The sequence below is a fragment of the Primulina huaijiensis genome, chromosome 1 (genome assembly GCF_012295235.1).
Source record: "Primulina huaijiensis isolate GDHJ02 chromosome 1, ASM1229523v2, whole genome shotgun sequence".
NCBI lineage: Eukaryota > Viridiplantae > Streptophyta > Magnoliopsida > Lamiales > Gesneriaceae > Primulina > Primulina huaijiensis.
The window spans coordinates 10,138,903-10,158,799 of record NC_133306.1 but is presented as its reverse complement, the minus strand read 5'-3'; the positions used below and the strand labels follow the sequence as shown (position 1 = coordinate 10,158,799).

Here is a 19,897-nt window from a genome sequence, read left to right as displayed (position 1 = left end):
CAGGGATAAGTAATTCATACATACGGGGCATACCCAACCCATCTCTAACGACTGATCCTAAGTCAGGGCTTAAATGTGAGGCTAGGACTACATACCAGGGCGGCCCCTATTCTTTTAATCGGACTTCATTGGCCCTTAACTGCCTCAGTCTCTTTATTTTGGTGGCGTTGATCTCAGGAAGGTTTAGATCGGGGCTCTCCTCTATGGCTCAGATGGTCCTAGATCTTCCATTTGAGATGAGGGAACATCCAAAAAGTCTATTAGCTGTTGTATAGCATACTCATAAAGGGAAGACATCTTTACGCCTATACTTAACAAGGTTGAGTAAACTTATTAAAGAAGGGTCAGATGATAAGTGGTCGGTAATATGATAGACAGGTCGAGCAAGCTTTCGAAATTTCGGCAGAGTAACGACTCGGAGAAATAAAAGTGAAAATGAAGGGGGAAATACTTTGATAAGTTATGTCCCTGGACAGTACAAAGAACTTATCAAGATCTTCGGTGATAAGTAAGAAACCCCGATAAACGTGGGATTTGGTGAAATCTACAAAAATAAATTAGTCTCTTAGCTTTCATGATTTATCGAGTCCTGCAAGAAGAAGTCTCCTACCTATCACTACAACAAAAATAGTTTTTCGCAGCGCACTATTAACGGCGCACATTAAAAGCACGCCGTTAATAGTATTATTAACGGCGTGCATCCATACGTGCACTGTTAATAATATTGCACTTGACAGTATTAACAGCGTGCAGTAAAGGCACTATATATGTGTGCTGTAAATACTATATACTTTCCGCAGCGTGCATTTATGTGTGCTGTAAATACTATATACTTTCCGCAGCGTGCATTTATGTGTGCTGTAAATTTAAATGTGTGATTTTTAAATAAGCCACGGTTTTTAGAAACCGTCGCTAATTTACTTTTGTGTCAGTTTTTAAACCTCTACTTCAACAAGGTAATCTATACTATCCGCAGCGGGCAATAATGTGCGCTGTAAATTTAAATGTGTGATTTTTAAATTAGCCACGGTTTTTAGAAACCGTCGCTAATTTACATTTGCGACAGTTTTTAAACCCCTACTTCAACAAGGTAATATATACTATCCGCAGCGTGCAATATGTAATATTCCTACTTCAACAAGGTAATTAGCCCCTATAACTTCTATAAATACCAGACATGTGCTACAGTTTCACACATTTTTCACACTCTTTTACTCACTTTGCACTATTATATCACACTCTTTCTCTTTGCATTCATAATCCGAGCACCGACTTGAGCATCAGAGATGCCACATCGGAAAATATCTGGCGCCCCTAACTCTAATTTTGTCTATGCAGACCCTTTAACACCGACCTGATCTCTAAAGCTTGGAGGATTTGAAGACCCGCTCACAAGATAGAACACGAGGTAAACTTTTTGTATCATCAATTTCTTTTTGTAAGTTTCAATTCTTGGTTAGTAAACATAAATTTGGCAAAAACTTGTGTGAGACGGTCTCACGAGTTGTATTTTGTGAGACAGATCTCTTATTTGGGTCATCCATGAAAAAATATTACTTTTTATGCTAAGAGTATTACTATTTATTGTGAATATCGGTATGATTGACCCGTCTCACAAATAAAGATTCGTGAGACCGTCTCACAAGAGACGTACTGGATAAATTTTTATACCACAACTTAAATCGATCATCCTAACTTACTCTATACTTTCACTTTACTTTATTAAAATATGCATTTCAATCTTAAGAAACTTTTAATTGATAAATGATTGATTTCCTTGGCGCTTAAGGTATTTTTTTTAATTACACAAAAACTCATGTACGACGGTCACACAAATCAATTTTTTGATATATATCTCCGACCCGACAAAAAGTAATAATTTTTTATGTCAAAATATTAATGAATCAGATTAACTTGCCTAAATATTATAGACCGATAAAATCATTTTACAAGATATTTATTCTTTAAATTACTAACCGAAAATGAAATAATTTTGGACGATATTTGTCGGCAAAAAGTCTTTTCAAAATTGGTTGGCAGGGACAACGTGTTGAATGGGTTGGCAGGGACAACGTGTTGAATAAGAATACGCGTCACACTGACAGATTCTCTATAAATAAAGCTCCCCCTTCATTCTGAAATCATCCCTTCTTCGAGTTTTGTCTCATCTAATAGCATTTAAATGCTTAGTTCTATAATATTTGTGAGGTGTTTTGTTCTCCTGTATGAAGAGAGTGTGTTCTCTTTGGAAACACAGTGAGTGAGTTGTACACCACAAAATATTATACTGGAATTCTTTTCATCTTGCCCGTGGTTTTTACCCTAATAATTTTTAGGGGTTTTCCACGTAAATCTCGGTGTCCAGTTTATTCTTTATTTTCGGGTTTTATTATCTCAAATTACCGTAAGTGGGACCAACAAGAGGTATAAGAGCCTAGGTTTAAAACTTCTTAAAAATTCTGAGTATGCTCTATGGTTGCAGCCTAGACTGATCTTCCTGATCAGAAAAGATTTTTTGAGATTTTTTATTTAAGGCATGATTATTTTGTCCAATCTAATAAAATTGTTGTAGACATAATGGCGTGAAGGTAAGAGATAGCAAAGTTCAACGGAAGCTATTTTATGCTGTGGAAAATAAAGATACAAGCAGTTTTAAGAAAGGAGAATTGCTTGGCGGCTATTGGAGATAGACCCGTGGAGATTACATATGATGGAAAGTGGAATGAGATGAATGACAACGCTGTTGCCAATCTACACTTGGCTATAGCAGACAAAGTTTTGTCGAGTATCTCTGAGATAAAAACAGCCAAAGTTATCTGGGATACTCTGACAAAGATGTACGAGGTCAACTCCTTACACAACATGATTTTCCTAAAGAAAATGCTTTATACTCTTCGGATGGCGGAATCTTCATCGATGACCGACCATATCAACACACTGAATACTCTATTTGCCCAACTCATTTCCATGGGACATAAAATAGGGGAAAATGAACGTGCGGAGCTTTTACTTCAAAGTCTACCAGATTTATATGATCAACTTATCATCAACATAACTAACAATATTCTTATGGGCTTTCTAAGATTCGATGATGTCTTAACTGCGGTTCTCGGAGAAGAAAGCCGGCGCAAGAATAAGGAAGATAGGTTGGTAACATCGAAGCAGGCAGAGGCTTTACCGATGATAAGAGGAAGATTTATAGACCGTGACTCCAGTGGGAGCCAAAGACGAGGTAGATCAAAGTCGAGAAGTAAGAAGAAAAATATTTACTGCTTTCAATGTGGCGGTAAAGGGCACTTCAAGAAAGAGTGTACGAGTATCGATAAGAGTTCTCAAGGAAATGTGGCCAGTATTTCAGGCAGTGGTGAAATTTTATTCAGTGAAGCAGCAACTGTTGCAGAAGGCAGGCACAAATTTTGTGACACGAGGATTATGGATTAAGGAGCGACGTGGCACATGACGTCTCGGAGAGAATGGTTTGACCATTATGAACCAGTCTCAGGAGGATCTGTATTCATGGGAATTGATCAAGCCTTGGAAATCGCTGAGGTCGGTACTATCAAAATTAAAATGTTTGATGACACCATTCGCACCATACAGGAGGTACGGCATGTGAAAGTACTGACGAAAAATCTTTTGTCCTTGGGGCAATTGGATGACATCGGGTGCAAAACTCGTATCGAGAATGAGATCATGAAAATTGTGAAAAGCGCGCTTGTGGTTATGAAGGCGGAAAGGTTGCTGCAAATCTGTTTGTACTTTTGAGAGAAACACACAAAGAGGCAGAACTAGCTGTTGCATCAATTGATTCAGGAGAAGAATTAACAGTGTTATGGCATAGAAAGCTCGGGCATATGTCAGAACGGGGGTTAAAAATTCTCTCAGAACGGAAGCTGTTGCCGGGACTTACAAAAGTGTCACTACCCTTTTGTGAGCATTGTGTTACCAGTAAACAACACAGATTAAAGTTTGGCACTTCTACTGCCAGGAGCAAAAGCATATTGGAGCTGATTCATTCGGATGTTTGGCAAGCACCAGTTGTATCCCTAGGAGGAGCGAGATACTTTGTCTCGTTTATTGATGATTTCTCTAGGAGATGTTGGGTGTATCCGATCAAGAAGAAATCAGATGTTTTCCAGATCTTCAAAGATTTCAAAGCGCGGGTTGAACTTGATTCAGAAAAGAAAATCAAGTGTCTGAGGACTGACAATTGAGGAGAATATACCAGTGACGAGTTTGATGCATTTTGTCAACATGAAGGCATCAAAAGACAGTTCACAACGGCTTATACACCTCAACAGAATGGAGTGGCGGAGCGGATGAACAGAACCTTGTTGGATAGAACAAGAGCTATGTTGAGAACTGCGGGTCTAGACAAGTCATTTTTGGGCGGAAGCAGTCAAAATCGCTTGTTATATTATCAATCGTTCTCTTTCAGTGGCGATTGATCTGAACACTCCGATGGAGATGTGGACTGGGAAGCCGACAGATTATTCTCATTTGCATACAATTGGAAGTCCCGTGTAAGTTCTGTACAATGAGCAAGAAAGATCGAAGTTGGATTCAAAATCCAGAAAATGTATCTTCTTGGTTTATGCTGATCCAGAAAATGTATCATCAGCAGGGATGTTATCTTCGAGGAAGATAAAGTAAAGGGAGATAAAGATACACAGAATTCAGAAACTACTATATTTCAGGTGAAAAATAAGACGGACGAAGGTCAAATTTCTTGTGAAGCAGTACCAAAGCATGAAGAACAAGAATAAGTTGAGTATGAGGTTTCCAATATGAGGCAGTCAACTCGAGACAGAAGACTACGAGGTTGGCTTTCAGATTATGTCACTGAAAGTAACATTGCATATTGTCTATTATCAGAAGATGGTGAGCCATCGAGTTTCCACGAGGCTACTCAAAGCTCGGATGTATCCTTGTGGATGATAGCAATGCAAGAAGAGTTGGAGGCATCAGACATGAATAAAACTTGTGATCTTGTTACACTGCCACGAGGAAGGAAAGCCATTGGAAACAGATGGGTCTATAAGATCAAGCGTGATGGCAATAACCAAGTGGAGCGGTATCGTGCTAGATTGGTTGTAAAAGGGTATGCTCAGAAAGAAGACATTGACTTCAATGAGATATTTTCTCCTGTGGTTCGGCTTACAACAGTCAGAGTAGGGTTGGCATTGTATGCGGTGTTTGACCTACATCTAGAACAGCTAGATGTGAAACGACATTTCTTCATGGAGATCTTGAAGAAGAAATCTATATGCTCCAGCCAGAAGGTTTTGCAGAAAAAGGCAAAGAGAACTTAGTTTGCAGGTTGAACAAATCTCTGTATGGTCTCAAACAGGCGCCGAGGTGTTGGTACAGGAGATTTGATTCCTATATCATGAGCTTTGGATACAACAGACTGAGTGTAGACCCTTGTACGTATTTCAAGAGGTCTGGTGATGATTATATTATTTTGCTGTTGTATGCGGACGACATGTTGGTAGCAGGCCCCAACAAAGATCAGGTCCAAAGATTGAAGGCACAGTTTGCTAGAGAATTTGATATGAAGGACTTGGGACCAGCAAACAAGATTCTAGGGATGCAAGTTCACCAAGACAGAAGTAACAGAAAGATTTGGCTTTCCCAGAAAAATTATTTGAAGAAAGTCTTGCAACGCTTCAACATGCAAGATAGTAAGGCAATTTCGACCTCTCTTCCTGTTAACTTCAAGTTATCCTCCGAGATGTGTCCTAGCAATGAAGCAGAGAGGATGGAGATGTCTTGAGTACCATATGCATCAGCAGTGGGAAGTTTGATGTTCGCTATGATCTGTACAAGACCGGACATTGCTTAAGCAGTGGGAGCAGTTAGTCGGTATATGGCGAATCCTGGACGAGAGTTTTGGAGCACTGTTAAGAGGATCCTTAGATACATTAAGGGTACCTCGAATGCTGCATTATGTTATGGAGGATCGGATTTTACACTCAGGGGCTATGTCGATTCAGATTATGCAGGTGATCCTGATAAGAGGAAATCTACTACTGGTTATGTGTTTACACTTGCAGGAGGAGCAGTAAGCTGAGTTTCAAAAATGCAGACAGTTGTGGCGTTATCTACAACAGAGGTAGAATACATGGCAGCTACTCAAGCTTGCAAGGAGGCGATATGGATTAAAAGGTTATTGGAGGAGACCGGACACAAACAAGAAAATATTTCCTTGTTTTGTGACAGTCAGAGTGTCTTGCACATTGCAAGGAATCCAACCTTTCATTCCAGGACGAAACACATTGGAGTACAATTTCATTTTGTGCGGGAAGTAGTAGAAGAAGGAAGTGTGGATATGCAGAAGATCCAGACGAAGGACAACATAGCTGATTTTCTGACCAAGCCAGTGAACACTGATAAGTTTGAGTGGTGTAGACCCTCAAGTGGTCTAGCGGAAACGTAAGCAGCAGGGGATGGCGATATTGAAAGGATGTGTGGAGATGTGTTTGATTCTCAATCAAATATCCAAGTAGGAGAAATGTCGGCAAAAAGACTTTTCAAAATGGGTTGGCAAGGACAACGTGTTGAATGGGTTGGCAGGGACAACGTGTTGAATAAGAAAACGCGTTTTTAACGCGTATTCATACTAACAGAGGCTCTATAAATAGAGGTCCCCTTTCATTCTGAAATCATCCCTTCTTCGAGTTTTCTCTCATCTAATAGCATTTAAGTGCTTAGTTCTATAATATTTGTGAGGTGTTTTGTTCTCCTGTATTAAGAGAGTGTATTCTCTTTGGAAACATAGTGAGTGAGTTGTACACCACAAAATATTATAGTGGAATTCTTTTCATCTTGCCCCTGGTTTTTACCCTAATAATTTTTAGGGGTTTTCCACGTAAATCTCGGTGTCTAGTTTATTCTTTATTTTCGAATTTTATTATCTCAAATTATCGCAAGTGAGACCAACAATATTTAGCAAATTGACGTCCCATATTGCGCCAAAAATCTATGTGTGATTGATTCATTGATTACAGTATTTTACGTATGTTATGACCACTATTTTTACATGTCAACATAGCGACAAAACAATATCATACTAACACGTAGCAAATTCAAAATCATTGAGAGAAGATAGTTAGTTAGTCTAGATTGGACATTGATTTCCCGTGGGATGTAGGCCTTACAGATCCCAATATTTGGAAATTCAAAATAAATTATTTGAAACAATTTTCAAACCAAATGAATGGATGTAGTTATAATTTTCTGCCGATATCTTTTTGGTTAAATCTAGTAAAAAAATCCGTAATTGAATATATCACATTCGATTTGTCCATTATAAGCAAGGAATCAGATTCATTTCATATCCCCACACTTTACACTCTCCTATTGGTTCCTCACCCACATACAATATCCAACCCAAGCAAGCACTCCCAGTCTGCACCCATCATATGAATCTTGGATTTCATACGAATTTGTCTCCCTTCCACATATAACCCTTAAATCGAACCAAGAAACAGATTCCAATCACGCCCAAAAATCGCGAAAAACAGGGGTCAATAAAATGGAGGAAGGAAGAGCGGCATTGCTTGATCGTAGCAAGAACAGGGCGTTCGTGCGATGCGCGTCGCACGCACAGGACGAGCTGCACGCCTTCAGGACTTGGCTGAGATGGCTGTGCGTCGATCAATCCAATCCGTGGACCTCGTGCCTCTCGTGGCTCCTGTTCTTGGTGTTCGCGATCCTGGTTCCCGCCCTCTCGCATTTCGTCCTAGCCTGCGGCGATTGCGATAGCCTCCATAGCAGGCCGTACGACGCCGTGGCCCAGCTCTCCCTTAGTGGCGTTGCTTCCCTCTCGTTCCTTTGTTTGACCAAGTTTGTGAGCAAGTATGGGATGAAGAGATTTCTGTTCTTCGATAAGCTCTGCGATGAGAGCGAGACGGTTACACGGGGTTATACCCAACAGTTTAATGTAAGTTTCTCAAATCCTTTCCCAGATTCTTCATTACGTGTTGTCGTTTTTGTATCTTAGTGCGAAGAGATCCTGATCCATGTTGTCTTTAATGTTTGACTCGAAACGAATCATCTCAAAGATTACCTCACCCGTGTTGATTCATTTTACCGTTAAGTCATTGTTATTAAGATTTTGCGTGTGATACGTGCCTTGGATGATAAAATATCATCCTGTTAGATTTTAGTAGATTTTTCTAATCTGGGTATTTCGTTTAACATCAGAACTCTACTTGATCGGTGACTTGGTTGTTTGAGCTCCGAACACGAAGTAAGTTTATGGACTAACTCTGCTCGAAATCAAGCTTAATAGTAGTTTGTTTTGCTGAACTATTTCATACCATTATTATAGAAAAGAATTCTATAACGCAGTAGCGCATCGGGTTTCAGTCGCATTCAAATTATTGTAACACATTGTTTTAGAACCTCCGAAAGATATTCGTTAAATGGATTTGCTGTCTTGGCTGTAACAATAAATGGATTATAAATTATGTATGCATTTGTCATTTGAATCTCAAAGAATTTGTTTCCTAATTTTGTACAATCATCTCTTCATCTGCAGAGATCATTGAAGCTCTTATTTTTCTTTGTGCTTCCCTGTTTTGCTGCCGAGAGCGTATATAAGATATGGTGGTTTAGTTCGGGTGGAGCACGTATTCCATTCTTGGGCCATGTCATTGTGAGCAACACCGTTGCATGTATCTTAGAATTATGCTCATGGTTTTACCGAACCGTGGTATTTTTCCTCATGTGCGTTCTCTTCCGTCTGATCTGCTGCCTTCAAATTCTCCGTTTCCAAGATTTTGCTCAGGTTTTTAATGCAGATTCTGATGTTGAATCCGTTCTAAGAGAACACCTTCGGATTAGAAGACATTTACGGATTATAAGCCATCGGTACCGGGTGTTCATATTGTGGGCATTGATGTTTATCACCGCTAGTCAATTTGCCTCTCTTCTCATTACCTTGCGGCCAGGTGCTGACGTCAATATTTTCAAATCTGGAGAACTTGCAGTATGAATCACCATCTGTTAAACTATTCTTGAGCATGAAGCTTGAATCATCTAATGTTTCTTCCTTCAATGGCTTTTACTTAACTTTGCATTTGTGCACAGCTTTGCTCGGTTAGCCTTCTAGCGGGGCTCATGATTTTATTACGGAGTGCAACCAGAATTACCCATAAGGCACAATCTGTGACGTGCCTTGCAGCAAAGTGGCATGTGTGTGCTACCATCGACTCATTTGAGACAGCTGAAAACGAGATTCCCGTTACTCGGTATGCTGATGAACAAATTTTCACAGCAAGTTCTGAAGGATCGTCTGATTTTGATGACGTCGGTGATGAAGAAGATGAATTGGATAACTCTAAATTCGTTCCATCATATGCCTACAGCACAATCTCGTTTCAGAAAAGACAAGCTCTTGGTAAGTTTTGCCGTTCTTTCTCGCATCTTCTTTACTCAAAATACTTGCTAGTTTCGATACAAATATGGCGCTAAAGCATGTGACATGAAGATAACAGACAATTTTTGCCACACAGTAACGTACTTCGAGAACAATGGGGCGGGAATTACAGTATATGGGTTCATGTTGGATAGAACTTCGCTGCACACCATATTTGGGATAGAGTTATCCTTGGTACTCTGGCTGCTTGGAAAAACCGTCGGCATTTCTTGAAAGACTGCCAGTCGAACCTTAACTCAGAGATCCGTCGTACAATCAATTGTTCAATTTGTTTGTGAAATCTACTGCCGGTTTGTGATCCCAGAGGGGAAGGCATGCTATGTATAATACAGAAATAACATAGGTAAAGGAATGATTGAGTAGAAGATTTAAATTAATTTAGAGGGGAGATTGGTTTTTTATTCTTTCAAGTTGTGTTTTCCTTTTCACTTGCTGCAATCTTGCTTCTTGAAGAGTGATCGAGAATGTAATACGAGTGGTTGATCATGGATGCATTTTCAGTTCTTAGCCTTGTAATTCTTGAGTTGTTAATGACTAATGATAAAATTTAGTTGGGTGCAATAATTGTCTCTGACGAGTAAAACAATCAAAATATCGTGTTTTAGCCGCGGTAAGATTTAAAAGATTTGAGTTGAACTATTATCATAAGTTATAACTTTTGGTAAAAACAACAAGCATTCGGTCATATAGTTGATATCAGAGAAAAATTACTGGTTCGATTCTTATTTATTCTTTTTTTTTTAAATTGTCATCTCATATGTATAGTATAATCATAACAAATAATGTGTATATTGCCCAAAATTTCCTCATTAATAATCCATTTATAGCTTGCGTGCGTTTAAAATAAATATATTATTCGATGTAAGTGCATTCAATTCAAAGTATAGTATACGTTTAATGGCTATTATTACACGTTTACTATACAAAGACACGTGCCAATGTTTGATGGAATTCATTATACTATGTGAATTGTGATGTAAGGGTAAATAGTAATAAAATACATATTCGAACTTGAACGAAATAGAAGACGTCGTCCAAAAACGACATCATTTTGGCGGACGGCGTCGGCAAAATGGGCAAGATTTGTACATGCCCCATTGGCCCCTGGAGTGATTCAAATTTAATTTGAAAGAGAACCTGAAGCCGCTCATTTTCGAGGGTATTAACAGTCTAATATGGAGATCGATTCTGCCCCGATTACTCGGTGTTCCATGGAGCACCAGAAAATCTACCAACAGTGGTTTTCTTTCGTTGATTCAGGTACCGGTTTCGATTTTGAATTCGATATTTCGAGCTCATTTCGGATGAAATGAGAGGCATTTTATGTTGTGATCAGATGGAGATGGGCGTCTCATGGGAGCTGATGCTACCAAGTTCTTTTCCATGTCCAATTTGTCTCGTCATGATCTTAAGCTGGTTGTGTTCGATTTCCCCCCTTTTTGTCGTTTTATTGCTATTATTATGTTCTGATTCTTGTTTTTCAATGATTATAATGTGTCAATACATTAATCTGTGTTTCCCTCATCTAGATTTCACTCTACTGGTTTTTTTTTCTTTTGAAATAAGTTGTGTTCTGAGGATAACTTAAGAAAATTTCGAAGATTGTCTGACGTTGTGATGAGGAACTTGACGCACCCAAATTTGAATGGCTTGTTTAACGCATATAAATATTTGTTCAATTGTTGTTCTTGAGAACTGGATTGAAGTGGTTTCATTTAGTTTTATCATTAGGTGTGGGCTATTGCTGATTCAAAAAGGCAAGGCTTTCTTGGATTTAAAGAATTTGTGACGGCTATGCAGGTTCTGATTTTTTTCCTTCATGTTACTCGGCAATTGTGGTGAATCAAGTGATGCTCACTCTCTTTATTTTTGAATTTGCAGTTAGTCTCGTTGGCACAAGCTGGGCATACTCTTTCCAGTGATGTTTTAAACGCTGCAGGTAAGCCACCCCAATAAATAAGATGCTTTTCTCTTTTTGAGTATGGTCATTTGGCAATGACTTTAATTTCTATAAATTTCTTGTTGTGTTTGACTTTAAAAGATTGTAACAAGCTAATAACCTGCAGTTGACTTTGAAAACTTGCATCCTCCGGCTATGGAGGGTCTGGACGTAGCCATTGCTGTAAGTTAGCAACAAATTTTCTATATTGACTTGCTGTTTCAACTTTCAGTAGCATGTATATACTATTGAAGAACATGCTTTTTTTTTTATGCAGACAATGAAGCGTCCTCCTAAAAGTGAACCTGAACAGAATGGTAAGAAGATGGTTGATATATTTATTGTTGAAGATAGGTAGTTATACTTTTGAGACTAACCTTGCAATGATTCAGGTATTCCAGCAGTGCAGTCTTCACCATCAGCTAGTTGGTTTTCGTCTTCAAAATCTGCCAAGAAGGTAACTCCACGTTGTGTGGATACCCAAAACCTTCTGTTTAGTTTGTCAGTCTCCACAAAAATTTTTCACCATGTTGTAATCTTTCAATGCAATCCATCCTTTTGTTTGTCAATCCCGTAACCTTTTTCCTGATATTCCAATAATTAAGCATCTGGATGAGCTTTTTTCCACATTACAGCTTCATTATCTGTATTATCTACACTACTATACAAGGCCGTGTTTCGGTGTTGTGACTATTGTATGGGAATGAGGAATTAGGTGTTCATATCCCAAGCTTTATACTTGTTGTTTCTGCTCTTCATTTTCTTTAAAAGTCTAAACTAATTTAAGTTAGGCTGTGAATTAAAGATCATTAGTCCGTATAAAATCTTAATTAATTGTCATTTTGTCCATGAATGTGTACTTTCCTTCACTGTTGTTAGTCCGGGTCTTTTCATCATTTTTTTTCTTTTTTGTTGGTATTGCAAGATATAGGTTTATCTCTTTTATTATTAATTTATTTCTTTTGGTTGTTGATTATGCTTGCTTTCCTCCTGGTGGTGTTAGGTATCTTTGAGTTCTGTCACTTCAATAATTGATGGCTTGAAGAAGCTCTATGTTCAGAAGCTGAAGCCCCTGGAAGTCACTTATCAGTTTAATGATTTCGTTTCTCCCTTGCTGGTAAATATCCCATCTTCTTACATTTCCAGTTGTGTGAAAGGAAATGGCTGCTATATTCAGCTAATTCGTTTTGGATAATGCTGATTGTTCATGTTGTGACAAAAGGGTATTTGTGATTGATTGATCATGATTCTTCTGATATTGTGTTGTATGTTGGGAGACAAATAGTGACTTTGATGCTAAACCGATGGTGATGCTTCTGGGCCAGTACTCGACAGGGAAAACAACTTTTATAAAACATTTGCTCAGAACTAGCTATCCAGGTAACTTAACGACTCCCTGGGCTGTAAGTCATCTGATTTTTTTAATTACCTGAATTTCTTTTTAATTAATTTTATTTTTTCACAGGAGCTCACATTGGGCCAGAGCCCACAACTGATAGATTTGTTGTCGTCATGGTGAGTTTTTATTATGTCTTCTTTCCACACAGGGTGTTTAATATGGTTCTGTCTGACATCGGTATGCACTTACTCATTATGTGCTATTCAATTGGCTCACTGGTTTGTATATGCCACAGCTTAACTTGATGACCCAAATGCCCATTTTCGTTGTCTTTGCATGATTATTTTGGTGCATCAGTTATTGTTGTCCTTCATTTGGAACATTATTGCTTAATAGAACCTGTCTTTTTTACATCAGGCATGATCTTATGTGTTTTTTCAATTTCTGCTGTTCAACATTTCTTCGTGTTCAGTAGTGTTTATTTAGCAACACTTTTACGTACAGAACGGGCCTGATGAGAGAAGTATTCCGGGGAACACAATTGCTGTTCAAGCTGATATGCCTTTCAGCGGCTTGACAACTTTTGGAACATCATTTTTATCGAAGTTTGAGTGTTCACAAATGCCTCATCCTGTGAGTTACAAACTTTATTGCAAAAAACTTCCAACTATAGGAGAAAAGTGTGAGCACGCTTTCGTTTAATGATTTGTTTGAATGTTAAAAGCTGCTGGAGCACATTACATTCGTGGATACTCCAGGAGTTTTATCTGGAGAGAAGCAACGGACTCAGAGAAGCTACGACTTTACTGGTGTAACTTCTTGGTTTGCTGCAAAGTGCGATCTAATCCTGCTTTTATTCGATCCTCACAAACTCGATATAAGTGATGAATTCAAACGAGTCATTGGATCTTTACGAGGCCATGATGACAAAATACGTGTGGTTTTGAACAAGGCTGACCAAGTTGATACTCAGCAAGTATGAGTTTGCGAATTTTTTTATAAAGAATTTTCACTGCATGAGTTCATGTTAAACTTGATTATCCTTGCCCTATGACCTCTAATTGCAGCTTATGCGGGTATATGGAGCGTTGATGTGGTCACTTGGGAAAGTTCTGAATACTCCTGAGGTTATGCGTGTTTATATCGGGCAAGTTCTCTGCTTTTGTATTTATATACTGATTTATAATACCTTAAATGTATTTTGCTCATGGAATATTATACCATAATCATTTTTTTAACTCATCACACGTTAAAGAAAAGATCTCAACATGTGGAGGATTTGAGAGAAAAGGGGCTAACATTTGCTTAGTAGCGGAGGTAGTTCTTCGTTGGGGGCAAAATTAAAATTTTAAAAATTTGATGTGTGGTGTTATCATATTTTCGTAGTCCAAAAATAACATCTCTGTCATCCTCTTGCTCCACCATTCCGTTTGCTAATAATATCTTCTGCTATTTGAATTTATTTTGTACCTGGAGTCGGTTGTTTATCTGGTGGGTTTTATTTCACAATCCCCTGATTTTTATTGTCTTCCCGTCTTTCCAGTTCTTTCAATGACAAGCCTATAAACGAGGCTGCTGCTGGTCCAATTGGCAAAGATCTTTTCGAAAAAGAACAGGATGACCTTCTTACCGACTGGAAAGACATACCAAAGAAGGCTTGTGATCGACGTGTGAGTCTGATACCATCTTCTGTAGTAGTTGTTTTTTCAATCTGTGGCATTTTGTGCATTCTGTATGGATACATGGTACGAGATATGTAGATGTTTTCTTTATTTTGTGCAGATAAACGAATTCGTAAAACGTGCTAGGGCTGCTAAGATACACTCTTACATCATCAGTCATCTAAGAAAAGAAATGCCTGCAATGATGGGCAAAGCCAAGACACAACAGAGACTCGTTGATAATCTGTCTGATGAATTTGCTAAGGTTCATATTCTTTCCTCTCTCTGCATGATACATTCCACGAGCATGAATCTTGGCTTATTGTCTTCCTGTCGAAATTTCAGGTCCAAAGGGAACATCATCTCCCACCTGGGGATTTCCCTAATGTCGAACACTTTAGAGATGTTTTGAGCGGCTATAGTCTAGACAAGTTCGAGAAGTTGAAACCGAAAATGATACAATCTGTGGACGAGATGCTTGGATATGATATCCCCGATCTTTTGAAGAACTTCCGCAACCCTTACGATTAGAGAGTCGACCATTTTACAGTGCGTTTGAATGGTGGAGTATTATATGTATACTTATCAGTGTGTACATTCATCTGTATTTTATGTTGAATCAAAATCTGTTGTTTGAGACGACAATGCAAACGTAAGAAGTTGGCAAATGGCAAAACATATCTACGTCTTTAAAATGTTCGTTGCGGTATTATTTACGAATTATTTACATTCTTTATCTAATTTATTGGTGTTATTTAGATGATAGTTTTTTAGCCTGTAATGTTTTTTTTTTCGTTTTCTAAAAATAATAAATAAATAACAAAAGATGCAATTTAAAATCACATGATTTTGGAGACGACAGGAACATAATCTGATAAGAATATTTTTAGACTTGCAAGTGAGGACCTGGAGTTTAATACGAGGTGAGTAGCCAAGTTATGCGAGTCGGGGAGAAATCCAAAACTATGAAATAATGATGAAAAGTTGGAAATTCCGATTGGGAGCTCAGCCCGTAGCAAGCACTTCGTACGCTGGGAGAATTCATGACGCTTGTTAATTTTTGTTTAAACTTGCATCCCAGTTGGTATCATGGTCTTACTTTTGGAACGAAATTTCAATTTACGTTTAAGATTCAATCGTAACAATTTTTTTTTCCTGATAAAATAATATAATAATAACAATTGATTTCATAAGATTTTTGGGATAAAACCTGAAAAACAGGACGTAAAAAAGTCTGAATATGATAAATAAGGGGGAAAAAAAAAAGTAAGACCCTGTCCGTATTATTAGAAATCACGTTTAAATTCTCAATAGTCATTTCATTATCTTACGTTAATCTATTACACCAGAAAGCGTGAACATTTGGAGAGACGTTTATTGATTCTCAAGTTTACATGGGGATGTATGGGCAATATATATACAGCTACGCTACTATGCTCTGTAACCGATTATATAACAAAACAGACTAATTAAGTTTAGTTAGCTAATTAACAACGGATTGTTATCCTTTATCTAATATGGCCCGCAAGATGGACTATATATATCGTTTCTGGCCATCTTGGGCAGTAGAGAGGAAACAAGATATGTTGACTTAAGGGGTTTTGTGAAGATGTCAGGAAAACTGGAGTTGAGAGCTAATGGGCAAAACTTTGACGAGGCCTTTGCATATCCTGTCTTTAATGAAGTGGCAGTCGATTTCGATGTGCTTCGTCCTTTCATCGAACATTGTATTAGATGCAATGTAAATGGCTGCAGAGTTATCACAAAAAAGCACTGTTGGAGTGGTATGGGAAATTGAGAGATCACACAGAAACTGATGGATCCAAACCAGTCCACTGGCAGTGGAGTTGAGTACACCACATTCAGCCTCTGCAGAAGACCAGGGTACCATTGCTTGTTTCTTTGACCTCCAAAAGATCAGGAGTCTCCCATGAAGAAGCAAAACCCTGTGATAGATTTTCTTGAGTCAGTGCAGGCGGCCTACTCAGCATTAGAGAAAGCTTTGAGCTTTATCTCAGACCTTGATGAAAGAAGATGCCTTGGTTTGGCTTTGATGTAACGAAGCAATTGATGTGCTGCTTGAATATGGGGTGCTGATGGTTCAGAAATTAGCTGACTGAGCTTGTGGACTGCAAAGGTGATGTCAGGGCTCAATATGGTGAGATATAGAAGACGACCAACAAGCCTTCTATATGATTTGCCATCAGGAAGATCACCTTCGGTGGTATTTAAGAAATTTGAAGCCATGTGGATTTGTACTGGTCTGCAAGCAAAAAACCTGGTGTCTTCCAATAATTGCAATGCATATTATCGTCGTGATAAATTTATGCCCAAAGATGAACGAGCAATCTCAAGGCCTAAGAAGTATTTCAGAGTCCCAAGGTCCTTGAGCTTAAAATGACTGTGCAGTAGCCGTAAATTCCTGTGATAATAATTTCGTCTACATACACCAAAAGGGCTATAAAAGTAGCACCCTTTCCATTGGCGAATAAAGAGTAATCTGTCTTAGACAGGATGAAACCAAGTTGGATGAGAACTTGTGATAATTTTGAGTTCCATTGTCTTGAATCATGTCGAAGGCCATATAAAGACTTGAGTAGTTTACAAACTCGCTTTGGTACCGAAGATTGCTGATGTTTAACAATATAATGGCCTAGGGGAACATCCATATAAACCTTCTCAAAGAGATCATCATTGAGGAATGCATTATTTACATTCAATTGAGCAAGATGTCATGATTGACTGGCAGCCAAAGAAATCGACACTTTAACAGTAACTAGTTTTGCAATTGGGAAGAATGTATCAATGAAATCATTCCCTTCCTTTTGGTTGTAATTTTTTGCGAATAACCTAGCCTTATGGCGTTCAACCGCCTCATCAACTTTAAACTTTATTTTGAAGAGACATTTGCACCCTATAGTATGTTTGTCTGATGGCAAATTCACAATTGACCAAGTGTGATTTTGTTCAAGGGAATCAAGCTATGCTTGCATAGCCTCTCGCCATTCAGAAAAGCAAAAAAATTGATGGTAAAATTGAAGATCAACATGAGATGAAATAGAAAGTACAAAGGATTTGTGTTTTGATGATAGTGAGTTTAAGAAATGAAGTTTAAGATGAGATATCTAGTATTGGCTGGTGTGGGAGAACATTGAGCTTAGATTATAGTGATAATCTGGAAGATAGGTCGGTGGATGCATGGCTCCAGAGGAGCGTCGAACCATAAGAGGATTTTGTATTTCTTGGATCTGAATGAGATGTGTATCACAAGTTGATTTGATATAAGTGAATGGGCTGAAACTTGGGGCGATTGTGTGGTAGTGTGGATGCAAACGCGAGGCATCCAAACACCTTAAATTGGAAATAATCAACAAGGGTCTTTGATAAGGCCAAATCTTATAAAGATTTTTAGGGATTTGATTTTATAATATTTGCCCTTATTTAGAACTTTTATCCCTAATTATGTGTTTATCTGGATTAATTTTATAATGATTGTTGATTTGAATAAAAGAGAAAAAATGGCTAATTTTGGAGATAAGAGGATTTTATAAGATTTCAAAAGAAGCAAAATATCAAAAGAAAGGAAATAAAATATTCCTATATTTTATTCCTTGATAACGTTAAAGTTTTGGAAGAAAATCTGTGCAGATATTGATAGAGAGAAAGCCTCAAAATTGAAAAATAAAATCTTATCTACAATTTTTCAACATGAGATGAACTTCAAAGAATTAGAAGATGAGGCCCATTAAGAAATATAAAAGGCAGCATGCATGAGCAGAAAGGGTAGGCGCAAAAAAAGAGAAAAAATCAGCGAGGAAGAGAGGGTTTTTTTTTAAATAATTTAATTTTAAAAAAATTTTCAACAATAATGTAAAAAAAAAAACATTTTCAAAACTACTGCAATCCGCGCTTACGGAGCCGGACGCTGCTCACGTGGAGCAGCGTCCGCGGTTCGTATGCACAGACGCTGGTCCACGTAAGCGACGGAATATATATAAAAACCATCGCTACTTAGCGACGGTGTAATAAACCGTCGCTAAAATTGAATTAGCGACGGTTTCATTAACCGTCGCCCAAATTGAATCAGCGACGGTAATTGTCAAAATACCTACCACCCATAATCGTATCAACAGCGTGCACATGTACGCCGCGGATAATCTTGAACTTTCAACGGCTTGCAACTTTGCATCGTGCAATATACGCTGCGGAAAGAGAATTTGCGCGCTGCGAAAAGCCATTTTTGTTGTAGTGAAGATAGAGAAAAAAACAGACAATAAGTTCATCAAAAAATAAGTTTTTTCAGGAACCTCTACTATTCAACCTAGTTTTTTCAGTAATTAAGGTATGAATGACTTTGGTTTGTTTGGTCAGCAGGATTTTAAGACTCCGTCTTGGTCGAACATACACAGTTTCACAAATTTGCTTAATGTTGGTCCGCAGCATCTTGTACATGACATTCGACCACAGAATGATGTTGAGGAAAATGAACAATATTCAATTGAGATATCTCAGCTTGATGAATTTCTTGTTTGTTTTTTTCTCCGTCTTAACTACAACAAAAATGGCTTTTCGCAGCGTATATTGCACGCTGCAAAGTTGCAAGCCGTTGAAAGTTCAAGATTATCCGCGGCGTACATGTGCACGCTGTTGATGCAATTATGCGTAGCGTGTGAAGAGCTAGGTATTCGTCGCTGATTCCATTACAGCGATAGTTTATAAACCGTTAATGTTAGCGACGGTTTACAAAACAGCTATAAACCGTCGCTGATTCAAAATATAGCGACGGTTTATAAAACCGTCGCTAATTAGCGATGGTGTTTATATATATTCCGTTGCTAAAATGTTCTGTCGCTTACGTGGACCAGCGTCCGTGCTTACAAAGCGCGGACGCTGCTCCGTAAGCGCGGATTGCAATAGTTTTGAAAATGTTTTTTTTTACATTATTCTTGAAATTTTTTTTTAAAATTAAATTATTTTTAAAAAAACCCAGGAAGAGAAGCAAGGAGGAAGAGAGAAGCAGAAACGTACAAAGACGTGAACAGTGAGAGAAAAGGAGAGAGAGGTAGAGGAGAGAGAAGAAAAAAAAGTGAACGGAAGTGAACATAATGGAAGAGATCCGTAACAACATAGGATAGAGGCAGAAGAGAGAAGACGGAAGTGCAGAACAGAAGACTACACGGAAGACAACACCAAGGAGGAAGAAGAGAAAAGAAATAGAGAGGAAGACAGAGGCAAAAGTTGGAGGAATTCCTTATCACACGTCACAAATCACTGAGAATTCCTTTCACTCATTCTTTATTTTGTTTTCTTCTATGCAATTAAACATGAATTTTCACTTTTGTTTTGAAGTTATGGAATAATTTTATTTAGACTAAGACCACGATAGAGCCAAACAATACTTTGTTTGATGTTTTGTTTATTTTCAATATATTATTTTTATTGATTTTAATTATTGATTAATGTTAGTTTAATATTTCTTGTTAATAGCCTGATCAACTATTTACATGTTTGTT

General features: G+C 38.0%; 2 protein-coding genes across 2 annotated transcripts; both read left to right on the top strand.

The window, feature by feature from the left end:
• Window positions 1–7,327: 7,327 nt before the first annotated feature.
• On the top strand, window positions 7,328–9,949 carry LOC140981485 (uncharacterized). Its single transcript, XM_073447901.1, has 4 exons — window positions 7,328–7,945; window positions 8,546–8,995; window positions 9,097–9,406; window positions 9,522–9,949. The coding sequence occupies exons 1-4, from the start codon at window positions 7,538–7,540 to the stop codon at window positions 9,656–9,658; spliced, it is 1,305 nt and encodes a 434-aa protein (XP_073304002.1). The 5' UTR covers window positions 7,328–7,537; the 3' UTR covers window positions 9,659–9,949.
• A 499-nt stretch (window positions 9,950–10,448) lies between these two features.
• On the top strand, window positions 10,449–15,074 carry LOC140981475 (EH domain-containing protein 1-like). The gene is made up of 16 exons (XM_073447893.1): window positions 10,449–10,705; window positions 10,782–10,861; window positions 11,177–11,245; window positions 11,327–11,384; window positions 11,512–11,567; window positions 11,662–11,701; window positions 11,777–11,841; window positions 12,388–12,501; window positions 12,662–12,764; window positions 12,850–12,899; window positions 13,228–13,356; window positions 13,448–13,699; window positions 13,791–13,870; window positions 14,267–14,393; window positions 14,506–14,649; window positions 14,730–15,074. The coding sequence occupies exons 1-16, from the start codon at window positions 10,621–10,623 to the stop codon at window positions 14,913–14,915; spliced, it is 1,638 nt and encodes a 545-aa protein (XP_073303994.1). The 5' UTR covers window positions 10,449–10,620; the 3' UTR covers window positions 14,916–15,074.
• Window positions 15,075–19,897: the final 4,823 nt, after the last annotated feature.

Bases quoted from the DNA above. Each gene is read 5' to 3' on its own strand.
- LOC140981485 (XM_073447901.1), top strand. From the start codon at position 7,538: ATGGAGGAAGGAAGAGCGGCATTGCTTGATCGTAGCAAGAACAGGGCG. The intron at 7,946-8,545 runs GTAAGTTTCTCA...CTTCATCTGCAG, and splicing joins GTTATACCCAACAGTTTAAT to AGATCATTGAAGCTCTTATT. The intron at 9,407-9,521 runs GTAAGTTTTGCC...TTTGCCACACAG, and splicing joins TCAGAAAAGACAAGCTCTTG to TAACGTACTTCGAGAACAAT.
- LOC140981475 (XM_073447893.1), top strand. From the start codon at position 10,621: ATGGAGATCGATTCTGCCCCGATTACTCGGTGTTCCATGGAGCACCAG. The intron at 13,357-13,447 runs GTGAGTTACAAA...GAATGTTAAAAG, and splicing joins GTTCACAAATGCCTCATCCT to CTGCTGGAGCACATTACATT. The intron at 13,700-13,790 runs GTATGAGTTTGC...CTCTAATTGCAG, and splicing joins ACCAAGTTGATACTCAGCAA to CTTATGCGGGTATATGGAGC.